The 17,537-nt window shown below is 41.3% G+C and overlaps 1 protein-coding gene across 1 annotated transcript; it reads left to right on the forward strand.

Annotated features, from left to right (window-relative positions):
• The first annotated feature begins 1,066 nt into the window (after window positions 1-1,066).
• XKRX (XK related X-linked) lies at window positions 1,067-17,219 on the forward strand. The gene is made up of 3 exons (XM_007992268.3): window positions 1,067-2,521; window positions 7,524-7,792; window positions 15,577-17,219. Exons 1-3 carry the CDS (start codon window positions 2,187-2,189, stop codon window positions 16,320-16,322), a joined length of 1,350 nt encoding a protein of 449 aa, XP_007990459.3. The 5' UTR covers window positions 1,067-2,186; the 3' UTR covers window positions 16,323-17,219.
• Window positions 17,220-17,537: the final 318 nt, after the last annotated feature.

Consider the following 17,537-nt stretch of genomic DNA (forward strand, 5'->3'; position numbering starts at 1 on the left):
TGCTTCAGAATGCCACAACCTTTAGATGTTGAATCTGTCCCTGAATCAGCCCTGGGGAAAGGAGGCAGCAATCATAGAAACCTTAAAAAACAACATAAGACAGGACTACCTGGAGGCCATCATTTTGGTGGCTGCTACTTGGCCACTCCTCACATAGATTTGTTTTACTGACTTCCTGCAGCAAAAGGAGATTGGCACAGGCTCTGCTACATTATTATTATTATTATTATTATTATTATTATTAAGACGTAGTCTTGCTCTGTTGCCCAGACCGGAGTGCAGTGGTGCAGTCTCGGCTCACTGCAACCTCTGCCTTCCGGGTTCAAGTGATTCTCCTGCCTCAGCCTCCTGAGTAGCTGGGACTACAGTCATGCACCACCACGCCCGGCTGATTTTTGTAGTTTTAGTAGAGATGGGGTTTCAACATGTTGGCCAGACTGGTCTTGAACTCCTGACCTCAAGTGATCTGCCGGCCTCAGCCTCCCAAAGTGCTGGGATTACAGGCGTGAGCCACTGTGCCTGGCCTACATTTATATTATTACCAGGAGGCAGATGTTTTCTCTTTTTCTCTGAGGTTTAGAATTATGCAAATGAAGACATGCAAACGAAAGCTCAGTGAGGTAGGGGAGGATTACACTTAAGAATACAGGTAATTTGCAAAGCTCTTTAAGACACCCCTCTCAGTTTTCACTAACAGCTCTCTCTTGGCTTTTTGCCAGTCTGTTTAGAATTTGGCACCTCTTCATAACCTTTCAACCAAAGACCTGTAAGTTCTTTCTAAAGCTCCTATCCTGGCCTCATTTTGCAAGTGGAGAAATCAAGGCATAAAATACGAGCTTTCAGTGTCTGTGGGCTGACCTTGAGTCTTGACCTTTATCCTGTTCCATCTTCCCTCCGCTGAAAACTCTGGCCCAATTCCTCCCAGGTTCACCCTCTCATGATATTATCTGGAGGGCAATAGGACCTAGGGAGGTTCAACCCTGCGGCCGAGGGAGACACACCTGCCTAACCGCGTGGGTAGAATGAGTGTTGGAGCAAGTCACTTAACTAGTTAGGGAGGGCGGGGTAAAAGTGGGCGCCTGCTGCTCTTAGGGAAGAGTAAAGCTGTGGCTCCCGCCTGGGTCTGGAGGTCGTGGTCAGAAGTGCTTCTGAAGAGCGGCCCAAGCCCCTTTTGTCCCGCCACTCTTCAAGGAGCATCCCTCGGCTGGCCGCCTGCCCGGGAACTCTCTGGCTGGTTTTGTTTGGCCCCAGCTGTCCCGCCCATCTCGCCCGCCCCCGCCGTCCCGGTGCCTTAGTTTTTGAAGCTGCCGGCCTCTCGCAGCTGGAATCGCAGGCCAGGCAGGACCCTGGCAGCAGACGGCGTCCAAGAGTTTGGCGACATCCGTCCAGCCAGGTTGGCGACCCGCACGTCGTGCCTCTCACTAGCAAAGTTTCTCCGAGGAGAAGCAGCCCCTCCAGCCTTTTCTTGATCCTGTAGAGCGAGCGCGCTCTGCTTCTTTCCCTCAACACTGCTCTCCAGTCCCGGGCCAGGCGGTCTTGGGGGCGGGGCTGGGGAGTCCGAGGAGCTATCCTGAGAACCCTGGACTCAGCAAAGGTCCTGAGAGCGCGCAGGTGAGCGGGCGAGCTGATAGCTACAGCCTAGCAATAGCTAGGATACCTAGGCACTGAACTGAATCCCGGTTGCGCCCCCTCTTCTGCCCTGGCTCAGCTCTCCGCTGACTTGAGAGAACACACTGGTCAGCACTCTTTGTGAGGAGCTGTTGAGTGTCGGTGCCCCCAACAAATTGGCTACTCCCTGCCTGAGGGGCTGCAAAAGGAGCTGCCACGGAAGCCGCTGTTCTCATGACTCTTCACGTCCCTGGAGTTGGACTCTGGATGGGGCGCTGGGATGCTTGCTTTTGTCTTGTTCAAGTTTCACAGCAAGTATGTTGACGATTGGAATCCTGGGCCAATCAAGAGTCGAGTTCAAAGTGGTACTCCTGGGTTTTCCATCCCAGACTCCAAGTCGAATCTGAGTCTAGAAGAGAGCGGTTTCTTGCTCTAACTAGTGAATCTCTGTTCCCAAACGGGACTTGACAGAGCTCTCCTCACCTATACTTGGACTGCAGCGGCTACAGGGTTCTCTTGGGGATGGATGGGAGGGTGCTATGAACACCAGACCATAACATTCAGAAAGAACTTCAACAATGGACAGAGTTTATGAAATTCCTGAGGAGCCAAATGTGGATCCGGTTTCATCTCTGCAGGAAGATGTCATCCGTGGAACCAATCCCCGATTTACTTTTCCATTTAGCATCCTTTTCTCCACCTTTTTGTACTGTGGGGAGGCTGCATCTGCTTTGTACATGGTTAGAATCTATCGAAAGAATAGTGAAACTTACTGGATGACATACACCTTTTCTTTCTTTATGTTTTCATCCATTATGGTCCAGTTGACCCTCATTTTTGTCCACAGAGATCTAGCCAAAGATAAACCGCTATCATTATTTATGCATCTAATCCTCTTGGGACCTGTTATCAGGTGAGCAACTTTTAAATCTTTTCTTTACCCCCCGAACCCCACCCGAGACTTGGGCAGAGAAAGATGAAAGATTTACAAGATGGCTACTATGGCTCTAATCAGTTCTCTCATTTCCTCCCACTCTCGGCTTCCCTGTCTACCATCCAAAAAACTTATCTGAAATCTTAAATGCCACCATGATGAACATGTGGTAGGTACCTGTGTTCCAAAACAATGAACGATACTATTAACAAGACTTTATTAGAGAATGTTTGCTGTCTGGATTTGGGCTGTGTAAACTAGTACGGGAACAACAAGACGTGATCACCCTGTGCATGAAGGCCATAGCTGCAGAATGTGTAATTTTATTTTTTAAATTTTTTTTTCTAAGACAAGGTCTTGCTCTGTCTCCCAGGCTACAGTGCAGTGGTGCAATCCTGGCTCACTGCAGCCTTGATCTCCTGGGATCAAGCGATCCTCCCACCTCAGCCTCCAAGTAGCTGGGACCAAAGGCATGTGTCACCACGCCTAGTTAATTTTTTTAAAAAAAATTCTAGGCCAGGTGTGGTGACTCACACGTGTAATCCCAGCACTTTGGGAGGCTGAGGTGGGCGGATCACCTGAGGTCAGGAGTTCAAGACCAGCCTGGCCAACATGGTGAAACCCCATCTCTACTAAAAATCAGCTGGGAGTGGTGGCGCACATCTGTAATCCCAGCTACTCTGGTGGCTGAGACAGGAGAATCACTTAAACCCGGAAGGTGGAGGTTGCAGTAAGCCAAGATGGGTGCCACTGCACTCCAGCCTGGGCGATAGAGTGAGACTCCATCTCAAAAAACAAAACAAAAAAATTTGTAGAGATGGGGTCTCGTTATGTAGACTGGGCTCAAGTGATCTTCCTGCCTCAGCCTCCCAAAGTCAGCCACCGTGCCTGGCCTGAGTGTAATTTTGACTCTACCTTTTGGATGCTTTGTAAATTGGATAAGAGTTTCTTTACCCTGAGCTGCTTGGGGTGGTGCTACTGCCATTTTCAAATTTTCAATGTGATTTGACATCTGGAAAATATTTTAAACCATCTGTGATAATCTGGTACCCCAACTCAATGTAGTTCATTCTCTGTTGGTTTATCAGTCTCCTGTTTATCTCTTTGTATATTTCTGCAATAAAGATACAAAGTTAGGAGGGACAAAGGAAGACAGTTCATCTCTCTATGTGGATGCAGTAGCACAATTTAGTAGTATCAAGTATTTCTATTCAGATTGCCTTCAAGTGGAGAGAATGTACTTAATCCTAGGAAGACAGGCATCTCTGTCAACAGTCTCATCTGGATGCTATGGGGTTTTCAAGGTAGAGAGATGTTGCAAAATTTATGAGTTCAGGAGTAAGGAATGGACCACGTTTGTCTTGATTGCAAGAGAGGTAGACAACTTCAGTCAGCCGAGGAATATGGGTCAGAGTGTTGCAATGGGAAGATACTTCATCATTAGACAACTAAAAACAGTCTGTGAAACTGATTAAGGATGGAACTCACTCCTTTATAAAATTTCATGTATGTACATATATATAATTTTTATTTATCATTTATACCTCAATAAAGCCAGAAAATTTTTTTATCAATACATTTTTAAGTGGGGAGGAATTGATTAGGCTCCATCAGAGAGAATATGGGATATCAACAGAAACAGTGGCCTGAAATTCAGGAGATTTGGAGTCTAGTCTTCCCTCTGTCATTGACTGGTTGTGTGTTCTTGGTAAAATCTCTGAAGATGTATTCACAGGAAGGCATATACAGTTCTCTCATCTGTAAAGCAAATGGGTTAGTCTAAATCATGGGTCTCAAACTCAAACACTTGCATGGACCAGGCAGGTATCATAAATGAATGGAGCAGGCCTAGTATAAGAAAAAACAGTAGCCTTGTGTGTGATGATAAATGAAAACAAAGTCTCAGTGTTAGAGAAATACTGAGGAGTAGTGAATACCGTGGTAATCTGAAATCTTCATGACCTGCCTGAAGGAGGTAGCCCCTCTAGAGCCCTGGCCCGTTGTTTCCATGTTGGAATTCAGACCCAGTATTGCCAGATCTACTAAGTTTTCAGGAGATGCTCCAAAGACAGGATTTTTACATGAAATGTCATGATTTTAAATTTTCACAGCTGACTAAAACAACAACAACAACACAGGATGGGCCAAACCATTTCTATTGGTCAGATATAACTCAGCTGGCCTATATGCATCTTTGGACTGGGTAATCTAAAGATCCTTTATGGTTCTAAATCTTTGAAGTTAAGCTGTAAAAGGAAGACCTCATCTTGACCTTGAAACCAAGAAATTTAAAGATGTCACTAGAGGAGCAAATAAACCATTCGTCCCTCCTTTTTCAAATGCAATATATTGAGTTAACCAATCGAAAACTCTCAAGATACAAATTTCAGAAAGTACCCAGCTGCACCCTCCCCTCTTTTTGACTTCCTTTGTTTGCTTTGTGAACCCTCTGTGTGGAGTGTTGAGTACTGTTTTTCATTTTTGTTGTTTAGCTTCCGCTAGAAATGATTGGGAAGCATTTATAACCTCAGGCAGCTAAGCCCACAGCAGAGAAAAGATAATTAAAAACTCATAAATTATACTCTGGATTTGTTTATTTTCAAGGCCAATTACTTGTTAGATAGGTAGGAACTTGATTAGTGCTATCAGGCACATGAAAGTGCTTGTAGGGTCTGGGTGCCTTACATGAAATGCAAGCATACTTCTGAAATGAAAATGTGCTCTAATTTACTGAAGCTTATAAATGGGCAAACACCCTTACTTAAACCAGAAAATAGCCTTGAGAATAGAAACGGAACATTTATGTAAATGGAAATGGAACATTTCATGCCACCACCTTCTCCAATACTGTTCTCCAGTTTAGCAATAGTACTGATGGGTTTGGATTAAAATATAACATTTTTCATTGAAAATGCACTTATGCAGAACAAGAATCAGAAAAAAGTGTTGCTTTTTCTTCTCTGTTCTTTCTTTGCATCTTTTTCTTTCCCAGGTCTTAGAGTTTGTCCCTAGAAGGTGAAAATTTCAAACTACATGCTTCAGAGTGGTACACATGCATCAATCTTAGAGTGATCTATGGAGACTGGCAGCCAGCATATGTTCCAAATTTTCCTTATCAGGAACTAAAGGCTAGAGAGCATATCAACCTCTGGGCTTGTCTTTGGTCTACTTTTCTGTTAAATTTCATTGCTGTTATTATTATCCTCTCCTCCCATAATTGCTTACCCTGTATTATTTTCTTCCTTCTTATTCTTTCATTTACTCAGCAAATATTTCTCAAATACCCACTAAGTGATCAGAGCTGTAAACAAGATAAATACAACCCTTGACCTCAGTCTATTAGGCAAGATGCCTTAATGTCCACTACAAATGTTCTTACTAGTCATAAGTAGTCCACAGTTTTTATTCGTTCAAGGTGAGTAGGGAAGTGGTAATTCAGGTGTTCCAGAACAAGATGTTCTGGTTGCTTGTCTTCCACTTGCCACATCAGAACTGCTATAGACTTCTGATTTGTATGGGGGAGATAGGAGGGGCATAGCAGGAAATGTCATCTTACCCTTATTCCAAGGATGATAGACTTTCATAAGGATGTTTTTCTCTTTGTAAAGAAAGAATCCAGTTTAAAAGGCTTCTGTCCACAAACAGGTCAAGAGGCACAAAAAGTAACGATTACAGTGATCTTTCGAGGGCCTAGGTATGTAGTTCATTCAGGTTTGAGTTGTCGTCTTTTAAGTACCTTTGTTGCTTTCATTGCTTCCTGTGTATATGAGATATTTTTTTTCCCTGATCTCTCCCAAGACTTTTTGGCTGAGATATAGTTATGAGCCCTTTCTTGAAAAAGCAGAATCTGGCCAGGTGCAGTGGCTCACGCCTGTAATCCCAGCACTTTGGGAGGCTGAGGTGGGTGGATCACCTGAGGTCAGGAGTTCAAGACCAGCCTGGCCAATATGGTGAAAACCCATCTCTACTAAAAATACAAAAAAAAAAAAAAACAACAACAACTTAGACGTGGTGGCACGTGCCTGTAATCCCAGCTACTCAGGAGGCTGAGGCAGGAGAATCGCTTGAACCCGGGAGGCAGAGGTTACTGTGAGCCAAGATCGTGCCACTGCACTCCAGCCTGGGTGGCAGAGCAAGACTCTGTCTCAAAATTAAATTAAATTAAATTAATAAAGAAAAAGCAGAATCTAAAACCTTGGTTATGGAGCTGAATGCTTTGAGTGAGGAATGCTTTACCTCACGAATTTGAGGTAAGAAAACAGGGCCTTTTGGAACCTTCATCATTTCGCTAGGAAAACAGTATTGACTTAATACCTTTGTGTTCAAGGCACTTTTCTACCTGCCATAGGCCTATTCTTAAAAAGACAAAACAATTCCTCAAGTCCTCAAACAAGTACTTCTGAAATGGTGTTCTTAGGATAGTCAATGACTGGACAAAAAAGGATTTCGATTCATGTAATTTGTAGAAGGCATGATCCACCCTTTGACTTATGAGAAATGATCAGAGCAGGAGAGAGAAAAAGACAAAAAGTAGTGCAGGCCGGCCATGGTGTCTCACACATGTGATCCTAGCACTTTAGGATCCCAGCACTTTGGGTCAAGGCAGTAGGATTTCTTGAGCCCAGGGGTTCAAGACCAGTCTGGGCAACATGTCTAGATCTCATCTCTACACAGATTAAAAATAGCTGGCATGGTGGCATGTGCCTATATTCCTAGCTACTCAGAAGGCTGAGATGGGAGGATCACTTGAGACCAGGAGGTCAAGGCTGCAATGAATCATGATTGTGCCACTGCACTCCAGCCAGGGTGACAGAGTAAGACTTTGTCTCAAAAATAAAATAAAATAAAATAAAATAAAATAAAATAAAATAAATAAAATACAGAAGTTGCACAGCCTCCCCAAGTTATTTTTTTCCCCTCATTACAACCTCCCTTCCCAGGACAGCTTTAGTTAAGTTCGCATGATGCTTTACTTCTGCAGATGTTTGGAGGCCATGATTAAGTACCTCACACTGTGGAAGAAAGAGGAGCAGGAGGAGCCCTATGTCAGCCTCACCCGAAAGAAGATGCTAATAGATGGCGAGGAGGTGCTGATAGAATGGGAGGTGGGCCACTCCATCCGGGCCCTGGCTATGCACCGCAATGCCTACAAACGTATGTCACAGATCCAAGCCTTCCTGGGCTCAGTGCCCCAGCTGACCTATCAGCTCTATGTGAGCCTGATCTCTGCAGAGGTTCCCCTGGGTAGAGGTGAGTGGGGTCAGGAGAGGGGAGGGCTCCAGTTAAATCAAGGGTTTTAGAAGTCTAGACCCAAGCTGTCTAATATACTGGCCACTAGCTTCATGTGGCTATTTAACTTAAAATTAAATAAAATTAAAAACTTGCCCGTTGATACTAGCTACATTTCAAGTTCTCAGTAGCCATGCGTGGCTAGCAACTACTGTATTGGATGGCACAGGTATAAACATTTCCATCATCACAGAAAGTTCTATTAGACAGCACTGGGAGACTGTCAAAGAACTTGTGGAGTCAGACATCTCAAGCCTGCCAGATTTCTTAAACAGGTAAGCTGTTTAGACTAAAAATGTCACAGATAAGCCTTCTCTGGGCCCAGAAGAAGCTAATAATACCAACAGTCAGTAGGATATTTTCTCTTGCCCAAAATGTTTAAATTATGCTGTTGTTTTGTTTGTTTAAGGATGGCAGTCTTTAATAAGAGGTTCACAACTAGTACTGATCATCAGAATCATGTGATGAGCTTCTTTTTGAAATTATATTCGCTCCCCAGACTTGAATCAATCTTAGAGTGTGGCTGGGGCAGGAATATGTATTTCTAAAAGTTACCCCAGTTGATTTTGATCAGCCACATTTGGGAACCAGTGATTGAATCATTTCTGCTAATGCCAGTGGAGAGAAAGAAAAGGAGTGTGGGGTGAATACTAATGAGAGTGAGGCCTGGTCCAAGTTCTGACCTTCACTGCGATCTTTGGAGGAAGTTACAAAGCAATCACTGACCTAATTTCCCACTTGTAAAAAAGGGATCCTGAAATGAGTATAACCTCTAGCAGTGGATGAAATGTGAGTCAGTGTTTTCAAAGTTGAGATAAATTGTTGTTAATGAATTTTAACAGCCTGAGATGTGCTTCATCTGCTTGGGCAGGCGCTGGTATAGGTGTGGGTACAGCTTTGGACCATTTCCTAATTATTAGGTTCTAGCCCTGTTTGGCAAAGTCCCATGTCTCAAATAAGGTAAGGAGGAAATTTGCCCTCTTTTGTCTTTTTTCCCCACTGAGAATTGTTCTTGAAGTTCTATTGGTCTTGAAGCTTTTCACATACATACATAGTAGTTTGAGGAGAAAACTCTTTAGAAATTATGATGCTTTTCCTTTAAATCATCTAATAAAAATAGGTGTACATTACAGCTGGGCATGGTGGCTCATGCCTGTAATCCTAGCACTTCGGGAGGCCGAGGCAGGTAGATCACTTGAAGTCGGGAGTTCAAAACCATCCTGGCCAACATGGCGAAACCCCATCGCTACTAAAAATATTTTTTAAAAAGTCAAGGCTGGGCATGGTGGCCGGTGCCTGTAATCCCAGCACTTTGGGAGGCTGAGGCAGGTGGATCACCCGAGGTCAGGAGGTTGAGACCAGTCTGGCCAAAATGGCAAAACCCTGTCTCTACTAAAAATACAAAAATTATCCAGGCATGGTGGCGGATGCTTATAATCCCAGCTACTTGGGAGGCTGATGCACGAGAATCACTTGAACCTGGGAGCCCTGATCTCGCTGTTGCACTCCAGCCTGGGCAACAGAGTGAGACTGTCTCAAAAAAAAAAAAAAAAAAAAAATTTAGCTACGCGTGGTGGCAGGTGCCTGTAATCCCAGCTACTCGGGAGGCTGAAGTAGGAGAATTGCTTGAACCTGGGAGGTGGAGGTTGCAGTGAGCCGAGATTGCACCGTTGCACTCCAGCCTTGGTGACAGAGGGAGACTCCCATCTAATAAATAAATAAATAAATAAATAAATAAATAAATAAATAAAGGAGTACATTACAAAAGTAATACATGCACAGATTGACGTATAAGTAATTGTATATGCACAGAAATTTTCTGGAAAACTATGCAAGAAACTACCTCTGCAGAGTGGGAATGAAAAGTCAGCAGTCTTACTTTTTTAAATTCTTCTGTATGGTTTGAAATTTTTTTTTCGTGATCATGCATTACTAGTTCTGGTCTTTATTTTTTTTTAATTACAAAAGTCAGACATGGTTATAGTAAAAATTAAAAACCATACAGAATAGATCTAAAATAGGAAACGTAATCTCACTCCCCAAAGATAACCTCTGTTAATTATCCAGTATATATCCTCCTGGACTTATTTTTACTATGTAAACATAAACATACATACAATATATAGTATATGTTTTTGCCCAGAAATGGACTGTATGAAACATTCTGTCAACAAAGTCTTTTTCAAAAGTACGGTATACCAGTACATCTTTTCTCAAGTTATTTGTATATACATGTATCACAATAATAAACAATAATATGGGTTTCCTTTATATGAATTAGACTATTGTTATTCTCCTAATTTTCTACTGATAGGATTCTATTGATTGTCTCAAAAAAGAAAAAAAAAAAGGTAGCACAACCTCCCCAAGTTATTTTTTCCCCTCATTACAACCCCTCTTCCCAGGACAGCTTTAGTTAAGTTCCCATGATGCTTTACCTCTGCAGATGTTTGGAGGCCATGATTAAGGACCTCACACTGTGGAAGAAAGAGGGGCAGCAGGAACCCTATGTCAGTCTCACAAATTTTAATTTTTCACAAAAACATTTTTTCTAATTACAAATTATGCCACAGTAAACATCTTTATAAATGCATGTGTCCTCAAATGAGACTTTGTAGGACAAATTTATAGCTGTAGAATTGCTGAGTGGAAGGATATGTATGTTTAAAATTTTATTGATATTGCCAAATAACTCTCCCAAAAAGGTATATGAATTTATACTCTCACCAACAGTATGCAAATGTGCCTGTTTCTGTTTCTTCATATCTTAAACTCAATATTATTTATTTGTATAATTATGAAATAATTGACTTTTAAAATAATTGGCTTTCTTTGGTTATGAATGAAGCTGAGCATCTTTTTGTGTTTGGTCATTGTGTGTTCTGTGAATTGCTTGTTTATATATTTTACTCACTTTTTCTAGTGAGTTGTCTTTTTCATGTTAAGTTTTAGGAGCTATTTACTTATTCTTGTTATTAATCCTTTCTCTGCTGTGAATGAGTATGTACGCATATATTTGTATATTTTTTGTTTGTACATACACACGTTTTAAACATGTATATACATGTCATACAAGTAATATGTGTGTGATATATTTAATATCCACAATACACTTTGTAGTATCTTCTGGAATTCTGAAGTATTACATTTTTATGTATTCAAATTCTTTATTGCTTTTAGATTTTGTGCCTTTCTTACAAAGGCCTATCGCATCTCTCATCTGGTAGAACAATTTCCCCCAATCTTCTAAGTAGATTAATTTTCAAGATCAGTTTTTAAATTCCTCCTACAAAAAACAAAGCAAAATAATAACAGCAAAAGAAAAAAATTTCATTGAGATTCTGATTGAGATTGGTATCAAATTGCTTAGGTTATTTGGGGGGAATTTACATGTTTATAGGATTGATGGATTTCATATTGTGAAATGATAAATGTCTCCATTTTATTAAATATTTTAAAATGTACCTCAGTAAAATTGTATCATTTTCTTCAGTAAAGTTGTATAGTTTTCTTGCTATGAGTCTTACATTTTTATAAGGCTTACTTTCAGATGTTCTATCAGGTTTAAAATGACCTGATTTTCTAAGTACCAGGATAGCATCCAGGTAAAGTAAACCCACCTACCATACTTTTGGAAACATGGGGATGATGAAGATGACAAAGAATAGGAAGAAAGAGGAGGAGGGGGAGGAGAAGAAAAAGGACAAGAAAGAATAAGGGAAGAAGGAAGAAAAAGAAAGAACACAGCTAAAAGATAGAATTTACTAGGTTCTAAGCATTTCTCTAAGCCCTTTACATGTAAATGTTTATTTAATCTTTACCACAACCCTATGAGATAATTATTATTCTCATTTTACAGATGAAGAAACAGACGTACCAAGAGTTTAAGTATATTCCCCCAAGGTCCCGTAAGCAAAGATTGGATTGGAATTCAGGGTGTTTGCCTCCAGAGCCTGTGTATTTTGCTCTTTTATGGCATGAGTCTATTTGTAGGGACACAGATTGAAAATGTTTTGACATTTATTGGAAGCATCAGGTTTTTTTTCCTTCTGTTACACTGCTAATCAATAAATGAGTTCTAGTGTAAGGGAAAGCATCGCCACACAGCTGAATGTATGCTCTGCCATTCCCAGTTCCATAAGGTGCATCAGCTCTTGAGGATGGAACTGAGAATGGTTGAGAAAGCCAAGAGTCACCACTTCGAGAGTCTCCCATTCCAGTCTCTGAGATTCCAACACTCTACTTGAAACTGAAGAACTCAGAAATAGAGCTGTGCTTCCTTTTGGGTTTACCTGGGGGACATCTTAACTTTTCCTCCATGAAAAGTAAAAGATTAAGTTGATATCGCTATGGCCACCTTTTCCCTAGATCAAGTGTTTTAATAAGAACAGAAAGCCCCAGCTTTTCTTTTGGATGAGTATTCCTCAGCCCTCCCAGTTCTCTTGAGAGCACTGGACTTTTCTTAGTAATCAGCATCCTTTGACATAAAGAAAGAAAAGGAAAGGGCCACCTGTGTCATCTGTAGTTGAGGCTTAGGTAGGTTAGGGAGCATCCTGGCTCTTTAGGGCCACTACTCTAACATATGGTTCCATGGATGTCATGGGCGAGGCAACAGGGTTTTGAATTTTTTGAACCACCCTGCTGCAAATTCAGAGATTCCTAACATATGGGGGTAATGAATTGACATTGCTGATGACAAATATAAGCAACTCTAGAGTATCTCAGTGAATTGAGAACTGAGGCACATAGATATTCAGTGACTTCCAAAAGTTCCCATACAGCTGAACCAAGGATTTTCTTTCTCTCTTTCTTTCTTTCTTTTTCTTTCTTTCTTTCTCTTTTTTCTCTTTCTTTTTTTCTTTCTCTTTTTCTTTCTTTCTCCTTTTCTTTCTCTCTCTCTCCTTCCCTTCCTCCCTTCCTCTTTCTTCCTTTCTTTCTTTCTTTTTTCTTTCTTCCTTTCTCTTTTTCTTTGTCTCCTTTTCTTTCTTTCTTTCTCTCTCTTCCCTTCCTCCCTTCGTCTGTCTGTCTGTCTTTCTTTCTTTCTTTCTTTCTTTCTTTCTTTCTTTCTTTCTTTCTTTCTTTCTCTCTCTCTCTCTTTTCTTCCCTTCCTCCCTCCCTCCCACTCTTCCTTCCTTCCTTCCTTCCTTCCTTCCTTCCTTCCTTCCTTCCTTTCTTTCTTTCTTTCTTTCTTTCTTTCTTTCTTTCTTTCTTTCTTTCTTTCTTTCTTTCTTTCTTTTCTTTCTTTCTTTTTCTTTCTTTCCTTCTTTCTTTCTTTCCTTCTTTCTTTCTTTCTTTCTTTCCTCCTCTCCTCTCCTCTCCTTTCCATTCCTTTCCTTTCCTTTCTTTTCTTCTCTTTCTCCTTACAGGCATGCACCACCACGCCTGGCTAATTTTTGTATTTTTAGTAGAGACCGGGTTTTACCATGTTGGTCAGGCTGGTCTTGAACTCCTGACCTCAGGTGATCCACCCACCTCAGCCTCCCAAAGTGCTGGGATTACAGGTGTGAGCCACCGTGTGCCTGGCTGGAACCAAGGATTTCTAATTAGTTTTATTTATTTATTTATTTATTTATTTATTTATTTATTTATTTATTCTTTTTGAGAAGGAGTCTCACTCTGGTGCTCAGGCTGGAGTGCAGTGGGGCGATCTCAACTCACTGCAACCTCTGCCTCCTGGGTTCAAGTGATTCTCATGCCTCAGCCTCCTGAGCAGCTGGGATTACAGGCATGCCATCATGCCCAGCTAATTTTTTTTTTCTTTTTGAGACAGAGTCTCACTCTGTTGCCCAGGCTGGATCACAGTGTGTAATCTCAGCCCACTATAACCTCTGCCTCCCGGGTTCAAGCAATTCTCCTGCTTCAGTGTCCTAGGTAGCTGGGATTACAGGTGCACGCCACCACACCTGACTAATACTTGTATTTTTAGTGGAGATGGGGTTTCATCATGTTGGCCAGGCTGGTCTCAACTCCTGACCTCAGGTGATCCATCCGTGTTGGCCTCCCAGTGTGCTGGGATAACAGGCATGAGTCACCACACCCAGCCTAATTAGGTATTTTATGCACCTCTCTAATCTCAGAAGTCTTCATTAATTCCACAAACATTTACTGAGCACCTGCTATGTTCCAGGTAATATATTAGGCTCTGGGAATACAGCAGTGAGCAAAATAGACATGGTCCCTCCTGCCTTCATGGAATTTTCAATACACATTTTGACACATCACTGAAGTTAAGTGTTCTAGAAATACACAAACAATGTTAGTTCCTTGAAGAAGACATACATCAAAGAAGGGACTTCTATTAGCAAGGGCATTCTCTATGAGTCTCCTAAGACTGGATTTTTTCAGATAGAGTTCTTTCTGCCTTATTCAATGTTTGCTCCAAAGCCGGCTTCATCAGCAAAGTCTGCCTGATACCTTTATATGTACTCTTCTCATGTTAGTGACTTCTCAATGTTCTAAGACCCACGCTTTTTAAGGAAGTTTATTTTATATATTTATATGATTATTAAAGTGTTACAGTATATGTTCATCATGGGAAATTTTGAAAATAGAGCAATGTAGAGAAAAAGATTTCTAAAACTGATATAAGACTATCACACACAAAAAAAGATATTTTGGTTCATTTTTTCAATTTTTTGTGCATCTATTTTGTTTTATTGTATGTATTCAAGGTGTACAATATGATGTTTTGATGTATGTACACATTGTGAAATGATTACCACAACCAAACTAACACATTCATCACCTCACATAGTTACCATTTTTGTGTGTGTGTGTGTGTATATATGTGTGTGTGGTAAAACTTAAGATCTACTCTCTTTAAAAATTTCAAGTACACAATACATTATTGCCAACTATAGTCATCATGTTGTACATTAGAGCTCTGAAACTTATTCATCTTATAACTCTAAGTTTGTAGCCTTTGATCAAAATCCTTCCATTTCCCTAAGGCCCCATCCCCTAGTAACCACCCATTCTACTCTGTTTCTAGGAGTTCAACTTTTTTAGATTCCACATATAAGTAAGACAATGCAGTATTTTTCTTTATGTATCTAGCTCATTTCACTTAGCATAATGTCCTCTAGGTTCATCTGTGTTGTCACAGATGGCAGGGTTTCCTTAATTTTATGGTTGAATAATATTCATACACACACACACACCAGATTTTCTTTATCCATTCATCTGTCAACAGATACTGAGTTTGTTTCCATAGCTGGGCTATTGAGAATAATACTACAATGAACATGGGAGTGCAGATATCTCTTTGAGATACTGATTTTCTTTAGGTATACACCCAGCAGTGGGATTATTTGATCGTTTGGCCATTCTGTTTTTAATTTTTTTGGAGAACCTCCATACTGTTTTCCATAATGGCTGTATCAATTTATGTTCCCACAGTGTACAAGGGTCTTTTTTCTCACATCCCCACCAACACTTATTTTTTTTTAAATAATAGCCATTCTAACAGCTGTGAGGTGATATCTCATTGTGGTTTTGATTTGCATTTTTGTGATGATTAGTGTTGTTGAACACCTTTTCATATACCTGTTGGCCGTTTATATGCCGCCTTTGGAGAAAGTCTATTCAAATGCATGCTATTTGTTTACATAGCTGTGATCATATTTGCATTTGCTCTTAACTGGAGCTCTCAAGTTTCACCTGTCATCTCTCTGGACCTCTGGGTTATAAGTACAGCCTTCATTACCAACATTGACTGATTGCCTGTTTTTGTTTTTTTTTAACAGTTGTGCTAATGGTATTTTCCCTGGTATCTGTCACCTACGGGGCGACCCTTTGCAATATGTTGGCTATCCAGATCAAGTATGATGACTACAAGATTCGCCTTGGGCCACTAGAAGTCCTTTGCATCACCATCTGGCGGACATTGGAGATCACTTCCCGCCTCCTGATTCTAGTACTCTTCTCAGCTACTTTGAAATTGAAGGCTGTGCCCTTCCTAGTGCTCAACTTCCTGATCATCCTCTTTGAGCCCTGGATTAAGTTCTGGAGGAGTGGTGCCCAGATGCCCAATAACATTGAGAAAAACTTCAGCCGGGTTGGCACTCTGGTGGTCCTGATTTCTGTCACCATCCTCTATGCTGGCATCAACTTCTCTTGCTGGTCAGCTTTGCAGTTGAGGTTGGCAGACAGAGATCTTGTCGACAAAGGGCAGAACTGGGGACATATGGGCCTGCACTACAGTGTGAGGTTGGTAGAGAATGTGATCATGGTCTTGGTTTTTAAGTTCTTTGGAGCGAAAGTGTTACTGAATTACTGTCATTCCTTGATTGCCTTGCAGCTCATTATTGCTTATCTGATTTCCATTGGCTTCATGCTCCTTTTCTTCCAGTACTTGCATCCATTGCGCTCACTCTTCGTCCATAATGTAGTAGACTACCTCCACTGTGTCTGCTGCCACCGGCACCCTCGGACCAGGGTTGAGAACCCAGAGCCACCCTTTGAGACTGAAGCAAGGCAAAGTGTTGTCTGATTCTATTTTCTGGGTATTTTAGGATGAGTTGGGAGTTGCCAAGAGTAACCATGAAATTGAAGGAAAGGATGAGGCTCATGGGTGAGATACCCATCAGTACATTTTCTTGACTTTTCTGTTAAGCCTATCAGAAGAAAGAGCAACTCCCAAATAGGTTTTATTTTCTTAAGAGTTACCACTATGTTTGGAACCAGGGGGTATCCACTATATAGTTGAAAGGGTCAGAAATACCATTCACACCCTTCTTACCTAGGTCGATTGGAATAACTTGCCTTCAAACACTTTAGGCTCTCTAAAGTGACCTTCTAGCTCTGCTCATTTGCTTGATGCATTTCTGAGCTTTCCTGGACTGAGCCGAAGGCCCAGAATCCCACTAGAATATATCCTGACTGATCAGAGGATATAACAACTTACCAGCTAAGAGTACTTCCCAGGAAACAGTCTGACTAATGTGGAACCTGCAACTGTCAGTGTGGCTGGGGTCTTTTTAATTCCAGTGAGAAGCTCTGGCTGAGAAGAAAATCCCCACTATTAAAAAAGCTGCTCCCCAAACAGATTAGCTCTCTGTTAGGATTTTACTAGTGGCCATTCAGCAAGGACGTCTCTTTACAAGTGGCACTTCATAGGCACACTCTGAGGAGAAAGCGCAGAGTAGAATTCCTTCAGGGCATAAGCCAAAATGACTCTTTTTCTCAGGCACCTGCATGGACCTCCAGCTTGTCTAGTGGAATTGTTGAGCGAAGCCTCTCCCTTAGTGCCTCATTAGCAGAGATTTTATCCAACCCAGCTTTTCTGTGCTCTTGGTATTTTACTACTTGATGTAGACCTCAGAGAAGCTGAACTGTAATTGAAAATGTTTCCAATGTGTGGAAGAAATGAAGACTACTTTGTGTCTGCTGTTATCCTGAGTATTTCATTAATGTGTGTGCATGTGTGTGTGTGTGTGTGTGTGTGTGTTTATGGGAGAGAGAAAGTAATGATAGCTGAGACATCACCTTCATGTTGTTTGGGATTGGGATGGGTGACTAACACTCCAAGGTAGAGTGAAGTCAGAGGAGGGAAACAAGATCACATTAAATCATCATCAGTACTGGTTTCTGCCTACAGGATTTTACTTTTTTTTTTTCTTTTTTTTTCTCTTTTCTGAGATGGAGTCTCACTCTGTTTTCTAGGTTGGAGTGCAGTGATGTGATCTTGGCTCACTGCAGCCTCTGC

Source organism: Chlorocebus sabaeus, chromosome X (assembly GCF_047675955.1).
Source record: "Chlorocebus sabaeus isolate Y175 chromosome X, mChlSab1.0.hap1, whole genome shotgun sequence".
Classification (NCBI taxonomy): domain Eukaryota; kingdom Metazoa; phylum Chordata; class Mammalia; order Primates; family Cercopithecidae; genus Chlorocebus; species Chlorocebus sabaeus.